This window comes from Eulemur rufifrons, chromosome 15, assembly GCF_041146395.1.
Source record: "Eulemur rufifrons isolate Redbay chromosome 15, OSU_ERuf_1, whole genome shotgun sequence".
Lineage (NCBI taxonomy): Eukaryota > Metazoa > Chordata > Mammalia > Primates > Lemuridae > Eulemur > Eulemur rufifrons.
The window spans coordinates 9,129,459-9,149,464 of record NC_090997.1 but is presented as its reverse complement, the minus strand read 5'-3'; the positions used below and the strand labels follow the sequence as shown (position 1 = coordinate 9,149,464).

General features: G+C 35.1%; 1 protein-coding gene across 1 annotated transcript in view; it reads left to right on the top strand.

Moving 5' to 3' along the window:
• KIF6 (kinesin family member 6) overlaps positions 1-20,006 on the top strand; it is a 372,644-nt gene that overhangs the window by 124,939 nt on the left and 227,699 nt on the right. Inside the window, exon 7 of the mRNA XM_069488531.1 lies at positions 18,648-18,854. Coding sequence (XP_069344632.1) covers positions 18,648-18,854 — 207 coding nt within the window. The remainder of the gene's footprint in view (positions 1-18,647; positions 18,855-20,006) is intronic.

The following is a 20,006-nucleotide window of genomic DNA, read 5'->3' as shown; positions in this document are numbered from 1 at the left end:
GTGGGACACAAAGTGGAGTGCTCTCTTGTTTCATGTTCTTTACCCATAGCCAGCATTTTAAGGAAAAGTTAAGAGTAGCTTCATCTTCATCTTATTTATTTAGAACTCCTAAATAATTTCTACAATCTTAACAATGTTTTGAATAAAACTTGATTATGCCCATAGGGTAAATTTTTTTTAAAGTTTTATTTGTGGGCCAAAGAGAATAAATACTGTGAAAGCTGAACTGTATGTGATCCAGTATCAAAGTCTACCAGTAGTGAGTATGACTTGATACTTTTTTGCTTATAGTTGAAATATTTCTATCAATTAGTCAAATCTAATTGAACAAAACATTCTGCATTTGATTGTCAGCCTATGCACAGTCCCATTGATAGGACCGTTTGCCTCCTATCTTAATGGCATGGTCCCACCCATGATCTAGGCCGCTAGGGCGCTCTGTGCCCAGGGATGGTCCTAGGTCCTAGGATAACCTGCATTAGATTACCCTGTGGTAGTTAATAGATGCAGTTTCTTGGCTCCCATTTCTGGTTAACGGATTCAGAATCTCTGCATTGGAGCTCAGGAATGTGCATTTCAGCATTGTAAATGTGTTCAGACTAAAGTTGGGAGCAGTTTGGACTTTATCATTAAGAAGCCTTTATCATTAAGAAGCCACTACCAGGGAAGTACATGAGCAGGTCCATATTCTGCACCTTGTCAACACCATAAAATTTGAAAGTTCTGCCAATCTGGTAGGCAAAAAAAAAAAAATCTTATTTTAATTTGCACTTTTGATTACCAATTTTTTTTGTATCTTTATTGACCATTTGCATTTCTGCTCTTACTTATGTCTTCTATTTGTTTTTCTCTTGAAGTATTAAGGTAGGTCTGATTGATTTGGTGATTGAGGATGGGAACTTTTGTCTTGTTCACCAAATATCCATGCGCCTAGAAACAGAACCTGATATTTAGTAGGTTCTCAGTAAATAATTATTGAATGAATGAACACTAAAGATAATAACTTTTTGTTATATATTTAGCAAATATTTTCCCATTTTATAAATTTTCATTTAGTTTTCATTTCTTTTGTTTTTTTTTAATATAGTCAAATCAATCTTTCTCTTTTATGGTTTCTGCTTTTGATGTCATGCTTAGAAATGCAGGTGTTCACTGCTGGATAATTCTAATTATTAGACAATGCTTTTTTGTTTTGTATTGAAATTTGATGCCCAAGGGCCTCCACCTGCTTGTTCCCATTTGGGCCTGGGGCATGGAAAGGGTTGGTCATCTTCAGGTTAGAGAGAATCTTTTTTTAATTGACTTATTTATTTTAAATTATAAATTGACAAATTATAGTTATATATATTTACAGGGTACTGAGTAATGTCATGACTTATGAATATACTGTGGAATAATCAAATCGAGCTAATTAACATATCCATCACCTCAAATTCTTACCTTGTTTTGTGGTGAGGCATAGATCTTCTCAGAGGTTTCTTAAACATGGAGATTCTACCTGAATCTTGAAGAAAAACGATGTTGAATTAACAAAATCAGGGTTCATTTTGAATCCTTCCTCTAGAAATAACCTCTGTTGATAAAAATCTTATTTAAATATTCATTTTAAATATATGTAAGGCATATTTTCAACTTATGGTGGGTTTATTGGGACATAACCCCATCATAAGTCAAGGAGCATCTGTGCTAGATTTAGCTGAGTTGTGCTGATGTGCTTTGTAAGCTCTCAGGCTTTGCACATTCTCAAACTTTTGGAGTAAGTTGTATGACCTTGTGGAAGTGCAAAGACATTGGGAGACAGGGTGTGAGTGGGGGTTAGTAGGTTTATGCCAGAGTTATAGGAACAGCTGTTGTTATACATCTTGTCTAACAATGTGAGGATAGCACAGGAAGGAAAGAGAAGCTCCACTGTGTGATTGTGTTTGTTAATACCTCTCTAATCCCTGATCTCCTTGTGTGGTATGTGTGTGTGGAAAACAAGAGAATTTTGGTTGTAATTAGTGTTCCAAACTTATATTTCACTGAACTGTTAGAAGAACACTAACACATTCTGACAACTTTTTGTTTGAAATGTATATTAGTTTTATATAATTAGCAGGTTTATTATCAGATTTGTGAGTCTTGTTAGAGGCTCTGATCTTATTATAATAAGAATAGTTTTTCTTGTTATTAGGTCCCAACAGGCAGCTAGAAGCCTTAGCAAAAGATGTGTTGACAATTCTAACCTCTTATCTGTTGTATCTACCTACTAGGTATAGAAAAAAGGAAAATTATTAATACATTTTGAGCACTTACTATACACCAGGCATTTCTTTCTCTTTCTCATATTTTATGTATGAGACATATGAAAAATATGCAGTGTTCTTTAAATAATGTTTCTGTGTTATAACATAGTTTACATTCTGCTCTGATCTAACCTGATTTAGTGGTATTATGTGAACCATAAGTTTTGATCTAAAACATTGATCAAAATAAATGAAGTATGGTAACAGCCATTATTAGGATTTTAAGATGTATTTACTCCATATACATTATTAGAGGAACACAGTCGTTTTGGCTATAAAAATTTAGTCCCAGAGTTTCCTCTGATCTTTAAAATTCTCATCTCTAATCAAACATAGCATAAGAAAGTCATTTTTACTATATTCCCTGTTATTGAAATTCACCAATAGCAACAAAAAATGAAAAATAGAGGGGGGAAAAAAGCCATCTCCAGTGAAACAAGGAAATAGCCATAACCTCAAACTATGAGAAAACCTGCCAAATACTATGAATTTGAATTATGGTGAGAAAGGGTGCTGAGAGCCAACACATATGTCCTCCAACCTCAGGCAGGATAGAGTTTCCCTTGAAGAAAGGGTCACAATTCTCAAATGCAAATCCAATGATCTTTTGGTTAGAGTGATGAGATCTAAGAGCATAAGCAAGAATGGGAGAAGAATCTGGAAATAGTATATAGATACTCATTCTATAATATACAAGATGGATCCAAAGAAGAAACCTTAAATACAGGCCATTTTTATGATCAGTGATGTAGGTTCATGCCAAGCAAGATGGCCTTTGGTGAGTCTGTGATTTATGGAGCTTTATTTTGAGCCATCCCAGACCTATTCATGCAAAATATTGAGGAAAGTTTATGCTCTCAAAGCTAAGGGCGTAACAGATACAATGTAAAAGTATTCAGGACACAAACCTAATATGAACGTTTCCTCACCCATCCCCTACTTCTCTTTAGGACAGGCATATTATAGTTTTGTTTAAAGATAAAATTATCAGAAAGAAAACAGCCAAAGACCTATTCATATACATCATAGGAGTCAGGACTAAGAAACATATATTTGAAGGCTGATTACCTCAGAGAGCAGAGGGCATGTTCTTCATAATCTTATATATGTTATTTAAATATAATCTTTGTTTTAAAAAATATCTCAAAATTATATTACTAGAAGGGTTTGAAGAAAAAGATTACCAGAGAAGACAAATAAAAGAAAACTTAGAAAAGAAATAAAAGAGAAAAATAAATCCATTAAAGAGATGAAAGTACCATTAGAAGCAAAAAAAAAAAAAAGGAGGAAGAAGAGTAAGAGAATGTGGAGGAGGACGAGGAAAAATAAGAGGAAGAAATGTGGCTGAAAAATAACTAAGGACGTAAAAAAATAATGGAGGGAGGTGATATCTAGAAAGAGAGATAAAGGAGCATCCAATTATGCATAATTAGAAGTCCTGAAGAAGAGGAAGAGGAAAAGAAAAAGACAACAAAAAATAGGGATAGAGATATCTCCAAATTCTTTTCCACAGAGGTTGTACTAATTTGCATTCCCACCAGCAGTGTAAGAGTGTTCCTATCTCTCCATATCCTCACCAGCATTTGTTGCTTTGGGATTTTTTTATAAAGGCCAATCTTACTGGAGTTAGGTGATCTCTCATTGTGGAGGTGATATCTCATTGTGGTTTTGATTTGCATTTCCCTAATGATTAGAGATGTTGAACATTTTTTTGTATGTTTGCTGTCCATTATTCTGTCTTCTTTTGAAAAGTTTCTGTTCATGTCTTTTGCGCATTTATTGATGGGGTTGTTTCAAAGAGCTACAAGTAGAACTACCATTTGATCCAGCAATACCATTATTAGGCATCTACCCAAAGGAACAAAAGTCATTCTATAATAAAGACATCTGTACTTGAATGTTTATGGCAGCACAATTCACTATTGCAAGGATGTGGAAACAACCCAAGTGCCCGTCAATCCATGAGTGCGTTAATAAAATATGGTATATGTATACAATGGAATACTACTCAATTATAAGAAACGATGGTGATCTAGCACCTCTTGTATTTTCCTGGAGAGAGCTTGAGCCCATCCTCCAAAGTGAAGTATCACAAGAATGGGAGAATAGGCACCACATGTGCTCACCATCAAACTGGCACTGACTGATAAACACTAAGATGCTCACACAGTAGTAATATTCTTTGGGGGTAGGGGGATTGGAAGTGGGTAAACTCACAACTAATAGATGCGGTGAGCATTGTGGGGGCGAAGGGCACATCTCAAATCATGGTTTGGATGTGGCAAAGTCATAACATATAACCAAAATGTTTGTACCCCCATAATTTCCTGAAATAAAAAAAAATTTTTTAAATATGGATAGAGAGAAAAGTTTCCTAAAATTTGAAATTACTTGAATCTGCAGATGAAAAAGACATACTGTGTCAAAGAAAAAAATTGAAAGAGCTCAACCCTAAGACATCCTCTATTGAAGTTACTAAATTCCAAAGCTAAAGAAAGAGCCTTATAGGCAGAAAATACAAGTCAACTATGACTGAAAATAAAATAGGTTGTTCTTAGACTTTTCCACAGCAACATTCAGTGCCAGAAGACAGACAGTGGAACAAGTCCTGAAGCAAGGATATGTGTGGAGCCGAGCACAGTGACTCATGCCTGTAGTCCCAGCAACTCGGGAGGCTGAGGCACAAGGATTACTTGAGGCACAAGGAGTTCAAGGCTGCAGTGAGCTATGATTGTGCCACTGCACTCCAGCCTGGGCAGCAGAGCAAGACCCCTGTCTCTATAATAAATTAATTAATTAATTAAAAGGATACTATGTGTCCCAATAATTTTATACCCAGCCAAATTGTCAAGTTGTTTGTAAAAAAACAAAAGCAGCAGGCAAATATTTTTAAGCACATGTGAATTCAGGGAGAAAAAGTACCCAGGTATCTTTTTTTAAAATTGCTTGACAATGCAGTCTAACTAATTAAGAAATAAATTAAAGAACTCAGGAACTAAGAAGCTTTACAAAAGGACTAGTGGGAGGCATTGAATTTATTTAAATGTAGACATAAAACTAAGCAACTGTGTAAGGCAAGTATTATAAACCTTGAAAATATAAACATGATAGTAGATCTAGTAAAAATTCAGAGTTAGAAAAGGTTTTGTAAGTGAGCTATTCTTCTTATATTTCATAGCAAAACATGAATAAATACTGTCTATATACTGTCTAGAATATATATATATACTATCTACTATAAATAATCAACTATACAGTTAAAAACATAATGACCTAAGTCTCTTAATGTTTTCCTTGAGTTTTTTCTTAAATCTAAAGAGATCCTTTTAGAAAAAAATGTACATATCTTACCATGAAGAAACATATATTTCTAAAGCTCATCTAATCCTTTAGTTTTACTCATTTTTTTTTTTCTTCTATTAAACTGAAATAGGCCGGACATGGTGGCTCACGCCTGTAATCCTAGCAGTTTTGTAGGCTGAGGCAGGAGGATCATTTGAGGCCAGGAGTTGGAGACCAGCCTGAGCAACATAGCAAGACCATGTCTCTACAAAAAATACAAAAATTAGCCAGGCATGGTGGCACATGCCTGTAGTCCCAACTATTTGGGAGGCTGAGGCAGAAATATTGCTTGAGGCCAGGAATTTGAGATTTCGTGAGCAATGACAACACCACTGCACACTAGCCCAGGCAATAGAGTGAGACTCTTTCGAAAGAGAGAAAAAGAGAAAGAGAAAGGGAAAGGGAAAGGAAAGGGAAAGGGAAAGAAAGGGAAAGGGAAAGGAAAGGAGAAAGGAAAGGAAAGGAGGAGGGAGGAAAGAGAGTGAAAGAGAGAGAGAGAGAGAGAAAAGAAAAGAAAGGAAAGAAAAGAAAGAAAGAAAGATCTGTGTAGTGTACTTCTGCTTTGGTAAAATTACTTCTATCTGTTCTTACATATATGTGTGTGTATATATATAAAAATAAATAAATATATATATGTATATACAATGTGTGCATATAAAGAAATGTTTAAACAATATTTACAAAACATTAACATTGTCTTTTTTTTACACTGTAAACTTTGAAGCATTTCTTTTTTGGCATCAAAGGCATAAAGGTAGACAAGATCCAGAACCTCACTGAAAATATAAGAGGTGATGCTAGGGACACTTTTCACAAACAAAATGTAATTGAAAGCTTAAACCCTATGGATTTGCTGGGAAGTGGTATTTGTTTAAGTTCCCAGGCACATAGTGAAACCTGGCAAAAGGGCATATCATTCTCCCAGAACATTGTCATTTTTGATTGGGAGATTTTCACTTTCATCTTTGCTCCTTTTTGTGGTGTCTGGACTTTTAAAATAATGGGTGTGGTAGAGATTACCAGTGTTCCCCAAAACCTCTAGTTTATTTCTTCTAGCACATGATTCCTTGAAGGTAAGAGTGTTCATGTGACTTGTTCTAGCCAATGAAATGTGAGTGAAAGTGACATGTTACTTTTGGGTTGAAGCCTTTAAGAAGTGGTCCACAGTTCTCCTTAATCTCTCTGCTCTGTTGCGGCAAACCCAGAGCGTCATGTTGAGATGGTGGCCTCATAAGATGTCGGTGTCTCCCCCAGCCTTAGTATCTGAGTGTCAAGTACATGGAGCACAGCTGCCATTAAACCATGTTGGATAAATAATGTGAGCAAGGAAGAAACCTTTATAATTTTAAGCCCCTATGATTATGGTGCTATTTGTTAATTTGCTACTATAGTATAACTTGGTTCATCTTCATGAATGTAACGAGTATGTATCCTTTTTACAAAATAATAACTCATTCCTTCATAAAATTCAGATGTAAGGAACATGGCTTTTTTTTTTCAGTAAAAAAAAAACATATTAGTTCTATAAATGTCATCTATTTTCCAAAAGGGTTTGAAGCAATTTACAATATTAAAACATATATAAATCTGGAGGAAAATGTTAAAGAGAAAAAAAATTTCAAAAGGTAAGCTCAATTTCAAAGAAGAAAGAAGAGTATGATAGGCAACTGGGATAAGTTAATTATTATTACTGATGGCAAAACTTAGCTATGATTGGGCAGACAAATAAAAACAAAAGAAACATTTTGCCATTTGGGGTTATTTAGTTTTTGTTTTTCGGAGAGCAAACTTCCAGGCATTGAATTGTAGGTAAAATGTTCGTATATTTGTTTAAGGGATCTTGTGTGACAGGGTGGGTAATGTCTTGCCTATATCTTTGAAAAATAATACAAAGACTTCATACTTCTATCAGTATCATATGCTATCTGAAAGCATTTATTAAATCATAGCTGAGTGTATCAGTGAAGATCCAACCAGGAAAACAAAACAATCTGACCATTTAAAACAGAGGAAATTCAATGCAGGTAATTTTAATGCATAGGTGGGAAGAATCTGAGAAGCCAAATGGGACGGTGAGATAACACTGAGATCACCCACAGCGGGAAGCCACTACAAACTGTAGGCAGGACTCGCTAGCAGGAGATACTGGCAGGTTTGAGAGCCTGATGAAGGGGGAGTAAAACTATTTCTGCAAGAAACTGAGATAATAACTCAGATACATTGCTTGTAGCTTATCCTACAAATCAAGAGTACACTTGGAGGAAACTGGTGGGAAGTTGATGTGGGGTTTCATTTTAAGTATAGAGGCTATTCTTCTTGCCATAAGACTGGTAGATTTTTTCATTTTTTACCAGGCAGGCTTTTGTCTATTTCTTATATTGTTTTCAAGCTAGGAGGGAGGAGACAGGGGTCTTATTAGCCACCAAAAAACTTTAATATGTAGGTCGATTATGTTTTGGGTCTGCCATTTGGAGTCTTGCCAATTCTAACAGCAAGAAATCTTCATGGCCAGGGAGAAAACTATAGAATCTTTAAAATGTGGAAAAAATGTTATTGGACTATAAAATAGAGTATAGTAATATACCTAATACTAGACATCTGTGCTTCTGGAGTTCTTCCGTTAGCATCTCCATTCTGAGTGACATTGATCTCAAATTTTGTCTGTTATTGATCTTGATTCCCATGCTCAAAGATTCCATTGAGAGCTGTTACAAGTTTGACAGGGTAAATTTCTTTCACAAGAACAACATTTTACAAATGTGTATCTGAATTCTGCTTGATATGTTATCACTACCTGTGTCCTAGTTGTCTATAGACAGGATAGTAAAGGGTATTTTCAGCTTACCTATAATCTCAAGGTATGTAGTATGTGTAAAACAAGATTTTTCCCTAAAGATGGTTTGAATAAACTGCTATAAATTCTCAAGATTGTTAGCCCATATTATTAGCTCATAACCCCATATTATTATTCCAGTAATGTGAGTGGTTAGACTTGAAAATTTTTAAGCCAGACTGAATTTTAAAAGAAAGAGAAGAGAGGGAAAAAAAAAACTTAAAACTCAATTTAAATGATGAAAAATGGATATGCTAGACAACTGTGATAAGTTACTTATTGCTTTTGAAGACTAAATTTAGTTTCTTTCAGTTAAGTAAAAATGAATGCGAGGGGGCAGACATCTGGGGTTATTTAGTTTTCATTGTTCACAAAGTAAACCTTTATGCTGGTGGGTGATATGATGATATCCAGTTCAAGGATGATAAGCAGGGATGAAAACTGAATGTAGTTCCAATTAAAGATATGGGTGAAAGTCCATCTCAATTTGCCATATATGCCACCATTTAACAGACTAAGATTCTGATAAAAATATGTATGACTTTGATTTGCCAAATCCTGGAGAAATGACCAAAATGGGAGGCAATCTTCTGAATCATGACATTCAACAAAGGAAGTATCGACTGAGACATCACTAATTCTAACATTCAGTTTTCCTAGAATTAAGTCAGCTAAGAGATCTTTGAGAGTGTAAAAATCAAAAATCCATCAAATTGATTCTAGACTTCTTGTTAGGCATACATAATAAAACATATTAGGCTATTCTTATCATAATTATTAGAACATTCTTATTATATGTTCCAGATTGCTCTAAATTTTATTTTTAAATTTGAAACAAAACCGGTATGCCCAATTTCTCTTTTACAAAACTACTTTGATTTGCATTTCCCTGATGATTAGAGATGTTGAGGATTTTTTCATGTGTTTCTTAGCCATTCTTATATCTTCTTTTGAAAAATTTCTATTCATGTCCTTTGCCCACTTTTTGATAGGGTTGTTTGATATTTTCTTACTGATGTTCCTGAGTTCTAAATAGATTCTTATTATCAGTCCTTTATGTGATGTGTAGTATGCAAAAATTTTTTCCCATTCTGTAGGTTATCTGTTTATTCTCGTGACTGTTTCCTTGGCTCTGCAGAAGCTTTTTAATTTACCATTTGATCCAGCAATCCCATTATTGGGCATCTACCCAAAAGAAAAAAAGTCATTCTATAAAAAAGACACCTGTACCTGAATTTTTATAGCAGCACAATTCACAATTGCAAAGATGTGGAAACAACCCAAATGCCCATCAATTCATGAGTGGATTAGTAAAGTGTGGTATATGTATACCATGGAGTGTTACTCAGCTATAAGAAATAATGGTGATATAGAATCCCTTTTGTTCTCCTGGAAAGAGTTGGAACCCATTCTATTAAGTGAAGTATCCCAAGAATGTAAAAATAAGCACCACATGTACTCACCAGCAAATTGGTTTCCCTGATCATCACTTAAGTGCACATTTGGGAATAACACCAATTGTGTATCGGACTGAGGTGGGCGATGGGGGGAGGGGATGGGTGTATACCTACATGATGAGTGAGTTGCACACTGTCTGGAGAATGGTCACGCTTGAATGTTCTGACTCGGGGGGATGGGGGTGGGGGGACGGGATGGGGGTATAACTACATGATGAGTGCAATGCGCACTGTCTGGGGAATGGACACGCTTGAAGCTCTGACTCGGGGGGATGGGCAGGACATGGGCAATATATATAACCTGAACTTTTGTACCCCCATAATAAGCTGAAATAAATAATATAAAAAAAACTACTTTGACAATAAGCTGGATAAGGAAAGGACCTAGGATCCTGCAACTGGGGAAAATTGTTTTGATTACTTTTCCAAAAGCCAGGTATCTCATAAAAAGAAAATTCACTGTAAGCTCAGCACTTAGGGAGGCCAAGGCAGGAGGATCACTCAAGCCCAGGAGTTCAAGACCTGCCTGGGCCACATAGCAAGACCCCATCTCTACATAAAGTTTTAAAAATTAGCCAAGCATGGTGGCTTGCACCTGTGGTCCTAGCTGATGTGGGAGGATCACTTGAGCTCTGGGGTTCAAGGTGTGGTGAGCTATGATCATGCCACTGCGCTCCAGCCTGAGCAACAGAGCAAGATCCTGTCTCTAAAAAACAAACAAAACCCCACCACCACCACCAACAACAACAAAACAAAAAACAAAGACAGAGAGAGAAGTCAGAAAGGAAAATGAGATGCTTAGTTCATTAATTCCAATAGAGGGATATCCAATTAGCAATATTTTGCTGTTAAGCAGTGTGTTCTAAAACAACTCCAGAAAAGATTGAGTTAAGTGTTTATAGGGTCATGTGCTAAACCGCTAGGTTTGGTCAGGCCTCACTTTTCCAGGCTGAGTGAGAGTACATCAAGGGCATAGTGGGCCTCCTAATTCAATCCATTTAATATGGGAAGAGCTATATAAGGAATCACTTAACCAGTGGGGGATGGATTAGGTAATCCTTATTTAAGGGTGAGGTTTAACCTGAAAGGCAGAAATATCAACCTAGAAAATTTTCAGAAAACCACATGGAGGTTAGTATTTTCAGTCTTAAATTCAGATAGAGCAAATCATCAGAGAAATAGATCAAGTAGAGTATCAGGTTAGAAAGGGTTATTAAACCAGGACAATTAAAGTGGAAAGCTAGATTCTGGATTCTGTGGTAGATATCATTGTTCTTAGTTGGTTTGCTTTAAGGAGACACAGGTATACACATTATAACATCCTATTTCATCTAAGAAAGATTTCCTTGACCTGACCTATTCTAGATTAGTAGAAATTCTTGTTGAGATATTATACTCCAAAATAGCAGAATGGTTGAAATGAGAGATTTTGGTACACAGGAATGGAATAAAAGTTATAAGTTATGGCAAGAAATAAATAAGCATTCAAGAGATCCTAGAAAATGTTTAATGTAATATTAAGAGGTTATTTGAATCATTGAAGGCTGTATTAACTATCTACAACCATTTCTGATGTGATTGAAAACATGAGTTTAACTAAAAGTAGAAAAAAATTAACTTTACAAAAAACGTAATAGCATATTATGTAAACACACAAAAAACTCGTATTTTACGTATTGATTCTTGCCCCCAAAATAAAAATTTTCAATCTTAAAAATGGCCAGCCACATACACAACACAGGAAAAAAATGCATCACTATTTCTTTTCAAATTTCTTTTTCAGCCAATGAGTATCTCCTCCTCAGAGCAAAGGATTCTTGTTCAATGAACTTTGAAGTTTCTTTCCCGTGTGCAATAACTTCTGAGAGTGGTAGCCAAGCCGGGGCCAGTGGATGTGTGCAGGGCAGTAAGAGAAGGGGCCTTAGTACTGCCCTCCAGTCTACAATGCAAGCATTTGATGTTTTCTCCACTTAATCCGTAATTCAAACTGCCCTGCCAAAGCAGCTTCAGTCTCCCTACCACAGCCATAGTACTGCTCCAAGCCCCTTCTATATAAACATGTTGAAGCCACCATTGTCTGACAGGGTCATTTTTGAGTCACTTTTTAAAACTGCACCACTCTGCTTACATTGCGCAAAATGGGCTGACCACCAAACACTCATTTTCAGCACAACGGCTCACATCATCACCCTTCACTTCCCCACTGTAGCAAATCATTCATTACAGTGTCATAATTTTTTAAACAATGTTCCAAATGGATTTCTCGATCAACATTTAAAAATCTATTTGGAACAACCCATCCTTTGGATTCTTCCAAGGTTTGGATATTAATGACTTTCTACTACATGCACAAATGTTAAATGTCTTTTCTGAATATAATGACTAATGACAATTGGGAATAGTCCAAGAGAATTCATGAAGATAAATAATTTTGAGTAGGCTTATTTTGGGAGGGAGAAAATAGTATACCTGAGTGACAAGCAAGAGGATGTTCTAGGCAAGAGAAAAGGCAGACGAAGATGTAGAGGGAAGTGATTAGCTCTGGAATCAGGCACAAAAAATAACTGAAGCCCAAGATAGGTAGGGAGATTTATGTCAATCTAGCTATTTCAAATAGTTCTAATTTTTAGACTCAAATGAGCTATAGTCCATGGAATTTAAAAGTTTAAGGATGCAGTCACAGAATTATTTGGAGATTTTTGGAAACTATCGAGTGTGCCATAGGAATTCCAGAACATGAGAAATGAGCAGGAGTCAACAAATTAGCAAACATTTTTTAGCATTATACTATGTTATGCTAGGGTTACAATGATGAAAAAGGCAGTCCCTGCCCTCAGGGAGCTTGGAATCTAGATAGGAGGAAGAGAGAAGTGGAGAGCCTTTATAAAGAAAGTAACCTTTCAGATGGATGGACCTTCAGTGAGAAGTAAGGTTTTGCTACACTGGAGATAAGAAAGAGGAAAAATAATTTTCGTCCACCATAGGCTACAGATCTGATGAATCTGTAAGGGATCCAGTGAGCCTGGGTTTTTAAATTTCACCCCACAAAAGAAAATAATTTATTCTCAATTTTCCAAAAAAGAAAACATACTTGGAAAATAACAAATTAGTATAATTTTGATGCCAAGCCCCAAAAAAAGAAACTGATAAAGGACTATTAAGAGTAAACAATTAGGAATGAGTCAGCATTGATTTCACCCTAAACTAATTTCACTTACTTCTCTGATAGGGTTATAAAATTCTGTGGATCAAATGAATTCAATTTATTTAACAAAGTCTCTCAAAATATCCTTGGGAATATAAAGAAAAACTGAAGATGTATGAAAGTACTTGGATTGAAGCCAATTGTAAAATACTCGTAACTGTTACCTAATAGGATAGAGAGCAGAAGTAGTCTTCATGGAATGTTGTTCTTCCCTACTCCTCAATGTCTTACAAATTGTTTGGATGAGGATATACAGGATATTTTCATTTGTAGGTAGCACAGAATTGAAAAAAATCAAGATCCAATAGATTGTAATGTTGGGATAAAAACTAATCAAATGTAGTCATCACATAAACTCTGTGCATGCGTGAGTGTGTGTGTGTGTGTGTGTGTGTGTGTTTCCCAAAGAAATTCCATAGCGTGGTAAAGGCTGGAGCAAATCTGGCATAGTAACACTTCATGTGCTACCTACTGGCTATATTTGATTTAGATTGCCCAAATTCCAGGAAGTAATATATCCAATGTCCTCTTTCGTGGTTAGGCTACCTTTGAAAGAATGTGTTTAATTCAGAGTGCCAGAGTGTTATATTTAAAAAGGATTTTAATAAATAGTTGCATAAGACACAGTTGAAAGAAATAGAGATATTTAGTCTCAGGAAGCATGCTAGTTTAATTAAGGGATATAGATAGGATTGCCATTAATCAAATACACCTTTTAAAAATATTACTTTGAGAGGTGGAGAACAATGTAAGGGCACAAGAGTAAATATAGGGAGACTATGAAGTAGAGAATGTAGCAACCCAAGTGAGCGGTAAAGGATATTTGGTTAACGATGGGGATGGAGACAAATGGAGGTAAATCTAGCAGGAGTAGGATGGATTGGATGTCCGTCCATGGGACACAGAGGGAGGTAAACTGATGTAGCTGTTTGGGGGACCATTGTGTTCAAGATGCTGGCAAGGCACTTTAGTGACAATTATCAGTCAAGATGTTGGGCATTCCAGTCTGGTGTATAGAATAATTAAGGTAGGAAACAAGGATACAGGAGGCATCTGAATAGAATGAATATCAAATGACCTTTTACAGTTCACAGACCACTTCACCACTCAGTAACTCAATTGGTATTTAATATAACTCTGCAGCAAAGCAGGTACAGAGACATGAAAATCAAAATTATTTCATGTAAATTTGCTTAAGCTTTCTACCAGTAAGTAGAGGGGTGGGGAACCCATGGCTTTGGGACCACATGTGGCCTTCTGGATCCTTGAGTGTGGCCTTTTGACTGAATCCAAATTTTACAAGACAAATCCTTTTAATAAAGGAATTTGTTCTGTGAAGTTTGGATTCATTTGAGGGGCCACACCTGGGGGATCTATTGCATGTTACTCAATGAGGATTGGAGCTATAGAAGATGAGTTCCCAAGGCAAAGTAATATGGTAACCATAGCATAGGACATGCCTATTTTAGTGGCTGAAGAGAAGAGGTACAGTAAAGGAAAAGAAGATAGAGCAGTTAGAGAGGGAGAAGGTACCTGGAGAGTATTTTACTCGAGAAACCAGGTGGTGGGCAAAGGGTGGAGAGCTTCCAGAATGAGGGACTGGTTCACATTCTCGGGTATTTCCTAGATGATCAGGATGCTCAGTGCTGAGAACAGACCACTTTCTTTACTGCATATTTTGTTTTTCTCATTTCATGTTCACTCTCACTTCGCACATTTGGCTTTAGATCCTGACTAGAATTTAAGTTCCCTGAGGGCAAGGTGCATGTTTTATTTTCCTTCTTGTCTCTGTACTGCCTAACACAGTTGTGTACATAGACTGATATGAAATGTGAAAGCTCTCTGCATGCAGATGATTAATCATCACTACAATTTTTCCAACAGCACAATCTCTAGTGCCAAAAGCACATTTGTTTAAAATGTGTGCTTAAATTTGAATGAATCTGGCTAAATGGTGCCATCTGTTCTCATGCAGTTTCAGAAACATTTTAATACAATTTTACCTTTAAAAGGACAAACGTAAGGCTATGCTTATGAGACATAGAGTCATCCTTAAATAAACACAGAGCAGACACCAATACATACAATCACACTTTAAAAGCTCCACATAAAGAGTGTTTTCTGAGGTTTAAAAAATTTTTATCTAAGCGGACACCAACTGCTACTTCATGCAGAAAATATTTATGAAAAGTTGCAAAACTGTAGGCATGGACTTCTACAGCATATTACTGCATTTTAATTACAGACTCCAGAATATATAATTCTAGTTTATGTAAATCTCATTCTTTTGAAATGGGTACACTCTTCCAATATTTGTTAATGGCCCACATTTTGTTGTGGTTTCAGCATATCAGTTTCGAAGTTGAAGACAGCTGTTGAGGATAGTCTCTAAGTTATTCATTTACATTGATTGTCAATTTGACTTTCGTTACAGCACTGTAGGATTTATTGTTGTGTGAATATAACAGTGAAATGAAACCCATGTTTAAGTTCTGCAAATAACTTACAGTCACTTCCAAAACACCTCAACTTAGGTTCTAAATTTGAGTTTGCGGTTTTACATGCACAGTTATTTGCTGATCCACTTTAGCATGCAAAATCACACACTGGCTAGGTTTGGGTATAGTTATTGTGGCATCAAGTAATGGGTAAAATTTTCAGCCTATTTAACTCACTGGCTATATCATCTTCACCAAAACTATGCCAGCATTTTGACGTCTGTGTATTTTGCCAGTTGGTGTAAATCAACAATGGTATATATCAAGAATTTATATTTACAGAAAGAATTTCTGGCTGAAATTGTATCCACATATTTTACCCTGTCTGCATATATGTCTATCCATATTGAAGTTCTTTCATTAAATCCTATTTTGCAAAGGTGGAGATCTGAACATATTTACTCATATGAATATTCATTTGGAATATTTTTAGTTTTTGTTGTTTTAGAGGATGATATTGCAAACTTGTCACTTACATCTTGAGTCAGATTAACTTTTTTCTTGTAAAAAATGTAAAACACAAAAAAAGTACAGGAATATGTGACTAACACCCATGTTTTTACAATCTAGGATTTGCTTCTAATAATTTTTAAGTAAAAGAATTAGCATATTGCAGATAAAGCTGAAGTCCCTTTTTAGCCTTTCACTTCCACCAATCACAAAGGCAACCACTATCATTAATTTGCTGTATCTTTCTGGTCCATATTTTTATATTTTCAATGACCTAAGTTATAACTTCATGAATAATAGGTAATACTGCTTTTTAATTATATAAATCCTATCATAGTGTTTATATTATTCTTTAACTTGATCTTTTTCCTCAGCATTCTATTTTAGAAATTTATCCATGTCAATCTTTCCAAAAGTTGCTTCATTTTAACTTCTCTGCAGTTTGAATTATCCCAGTTCATTAATTTTCTTCTGCCACAGTTGTCCATTTAAGTTATACATCTTGCTCCAATTTCTTACTATCCCAAATAATGCTGCAGTAAGTGTCCTTATATATGTCTTCTGGTATACCTGCCCAAGACTTCTCTTTAGGAACATACCTAGTAGTCCATAGCTGGGTTGTGGGTTCTAAGCATTTGCAACTTTGCCATATATTGTGAAACTGCTCTCAAAAATTGTTCTTAATTTATATTTTCACCTGCAGTACATAAAAGTTCCCATTTCCTTTTATCTTCACCAAGAGTTGTTTTTTAGACTTTAGCTTTTATAGTTTTGGCAGTGTGACTGGTATGAAATAGTTTAATCTATAGTTCTAAGTTATGTAGTCCTGATTATTTATGAATTTAAACATTTTTTTCAAATATTTATTAACCATTTCCAATTCTTCTTTATGAGTTGCCTATTCATATCCTTTGCCCATTTTTTTTCTGAGGAGTTTATCTTTTTCTTATTGATTTGTGGGAGTTCTTTATTTCAAATATTAATCTTTTGTCAGCCGTATGTATTGCAAATATCTTCTAGTGTTTTAATCTTATGGTGGATTTTATCACACCAGAAGTTTTTAAATTTTGAATTATTTTGATGAAATATTTTAAATCAATTCACTTTTCTGTTTTATGTCTTCTCCTGAAGTATCCATTTCCTCTTTAGGTTGATTACAATATGCGTCCATGTTTTCTCGTATTAGTGTTAGGGTTGTATTATTTTATATTTAAGGCTTTAATCCATTCTGGAATTTATTTGTATGGATAGTGTGAGAAAGCAATCTAAATTTATTTTTTCAAGATGGAGAGCTGATTGTTCCAGCACCATTTATTAATTAGTGCAGCTTTTCTCTGCTGTGATGTAATATTACCTCTGTCATGTACAGAGTTCAGCATGTCTTATTGATCCAGTTGCCTGCTCCTGCACCAATACCACACTGTTCTCATTGCTGTGGCTTTATGGTATACCTTGCTAGGTGGCAGGACAAGTCCCCTTCCTTGTTCTTCTTTCACAAAATTCCTTCTCATTTTATTTGAAGATTTTCTCTTCCATATGATTTTTAGAATCAATTTGTTTGTATTTTTCTGTAAAAAAAAAAAAAATCTGTGGCATTTTTATTTCAATTTCATTGAATATATAAGTTAATATAGAGATATTCATATATAGATTAACTTTGAGTTTTCTCACTTATGAAATGATATATTAATATCTAATATACAATTTATTCAGGTTTTCTTTTTGTGTCCTTTAATATTATTTTATCATTTTCCCTATAAATTACATATCTTTTATAGAGTTAATCCCTTATTACCTCATTGCCATTGTGAATAATATCATATTTCCTGATTAACTGTTGCTACGTTATTAGATCTTTGATGATTGTATTAATACATATGTATCTTACATCCAGCAACCTTGCTAAACTTTTTAGTTCTTAACAGTTTGTTTGAAAATGCTCTTAGATTTTCTACGTAGAACACCACATTTTTCCATGCATAATGATATTTTAAGCTCTTTTCTTCCTATCATTATAGCTCCTATTTCTTTTCCTTGTTTGTTATGTCAGTTAGGATCTCTGATTTAGTGTTGAATAGTAGCAGGGATGGTAGGCATTTTTGTCTATGGATCATGTTTACAATTATGGTAATGAATTCTCTTGATACATACATTCTTACCTGTTTTACCATGGATTAACATTAAACATTTTCAATATGGGTAGCCAAGGTTAAGGTATCAATTATAGTCAGGTAATGAAATACAGTTAACATATTCATAAGAGGACTCAATCTTTACCTCATTAGAATTCTTTTCTCATTTTCTGAATCACCCATCCAGATTTGTTACCAGTAATTCAAGAGGTCATATGCTTAAAAAACTTACTTTAAGGGTCTCAGCTAACTAAATAAATAAATAAATAAAATAAAAAATAAAAAAAAATTTAAAAAGAGTCTCAACTGTAAGTGTTTTAGCTCCATTTGACAGTGTTGGCTTCATGAAAAATGTCTTATCATTAGAAATATAAATTTAAATCTTTTGATATTCTTCAAAAAATTTTATTGTTCCAATTATTTTTGTTTTGCAATTTTTTTATAGACTCCTATGAACCAAGCTTCAACCCGTTCCCACTGCATTTTCACTATTCATTTGTCAAGCAAGGAACCAGGATCTGCAACTGTACGACATGCCAAACTCCATTTGGTTGACCTGGCCGGTTCAGAGCGAGTTGCAAAGACTGGAGTAGGGGGCCAGCTTCTAACAGAGGCCAAGTATATCAACTTGTCACTGCATTACTTAGAACAGGTAAAATGGACAGAGTGGGATGTAACTGTAGCTATCATTTTTTGACCACATACTGTGCATCAGGCATTCTACTAGCATTTCTGTTTTGTCTTGTTTTTCTTTTTTTTATTGTGGTAAAATATCCATAACATAAAATTTACCATTTGACAAAGCAGACAAAAACGTACTCTGGGGGAAAGAATCCTTATTCAATAAATGGTGCTGAGAAAATTGGATAGCCACATGTAGAAGACTGAAACAGTACCCACGGGTTTCACCTCTCACAAAAATCAAATCACGGTGGTTAACAGACTTAAACCTTAGGGGCAAAACTATTAGAATTCTAGAAGAAAATGTAGGAAAGACTCTTACAGACATTGGCCTAGGCAAAGAATTTATGAAGAAGACCCCTAAGGCAATCACAGCAACAACAAAAATAAATGAATGGGACCTGATTAAATTAAAAAGCCAAAGGAACACTCACGAGAGTAAACAGACCACCTACAGAATGGGAAAAAATTTTTGCATACTACACATCAGATAAAGTACTGATAACAAGAATCTATTTAGAACTCAGGAAAATCAGTAAGAAAAAAATCAAACAACCCTATCAAAAAGTGGGCAAAGGACATGAATAGAAATTTTTCAAAAGAACATTTTAATCATTTTTAGGTATGCAACTCAGTGGCATGAAGTACATTCCCGAAATTGTGCAACTATCAACACTATCCATTTCTGAACCTTTTTCATAATCCCAAACAGAAACTTTTCATTTCCCTCTACCCTTTGCCCCTAGTAACCTCTATTCTGCTGTCTCTATGATTTGCCTATTCTAGGTACCTCACGTAAGGTGAATCATGTAACATTCGTCCCTTTGTGTCTGGCTTTTTTCAACTAGCATAATATTTTCAAGGTGGATCCATGTTGTAGCAAGTACCAGAATTTCATTCTATTTTAAGACTGAATCATATTCAATTATATGTATATGCTACATGTTGTTTATCCATTCATCCATTGATGGACACTTGGGTTGTTTGTACCTTTTGGCCATTATGAATAACACTGTTATGAACATTGGTATATCTACTAGCATATTGTATGTACCATTTTTTTTTTTTTTTTGAGACAGGGTCTCACTCTGTTTCCCAGACTAGAGTGCAGTGGCATGACCAT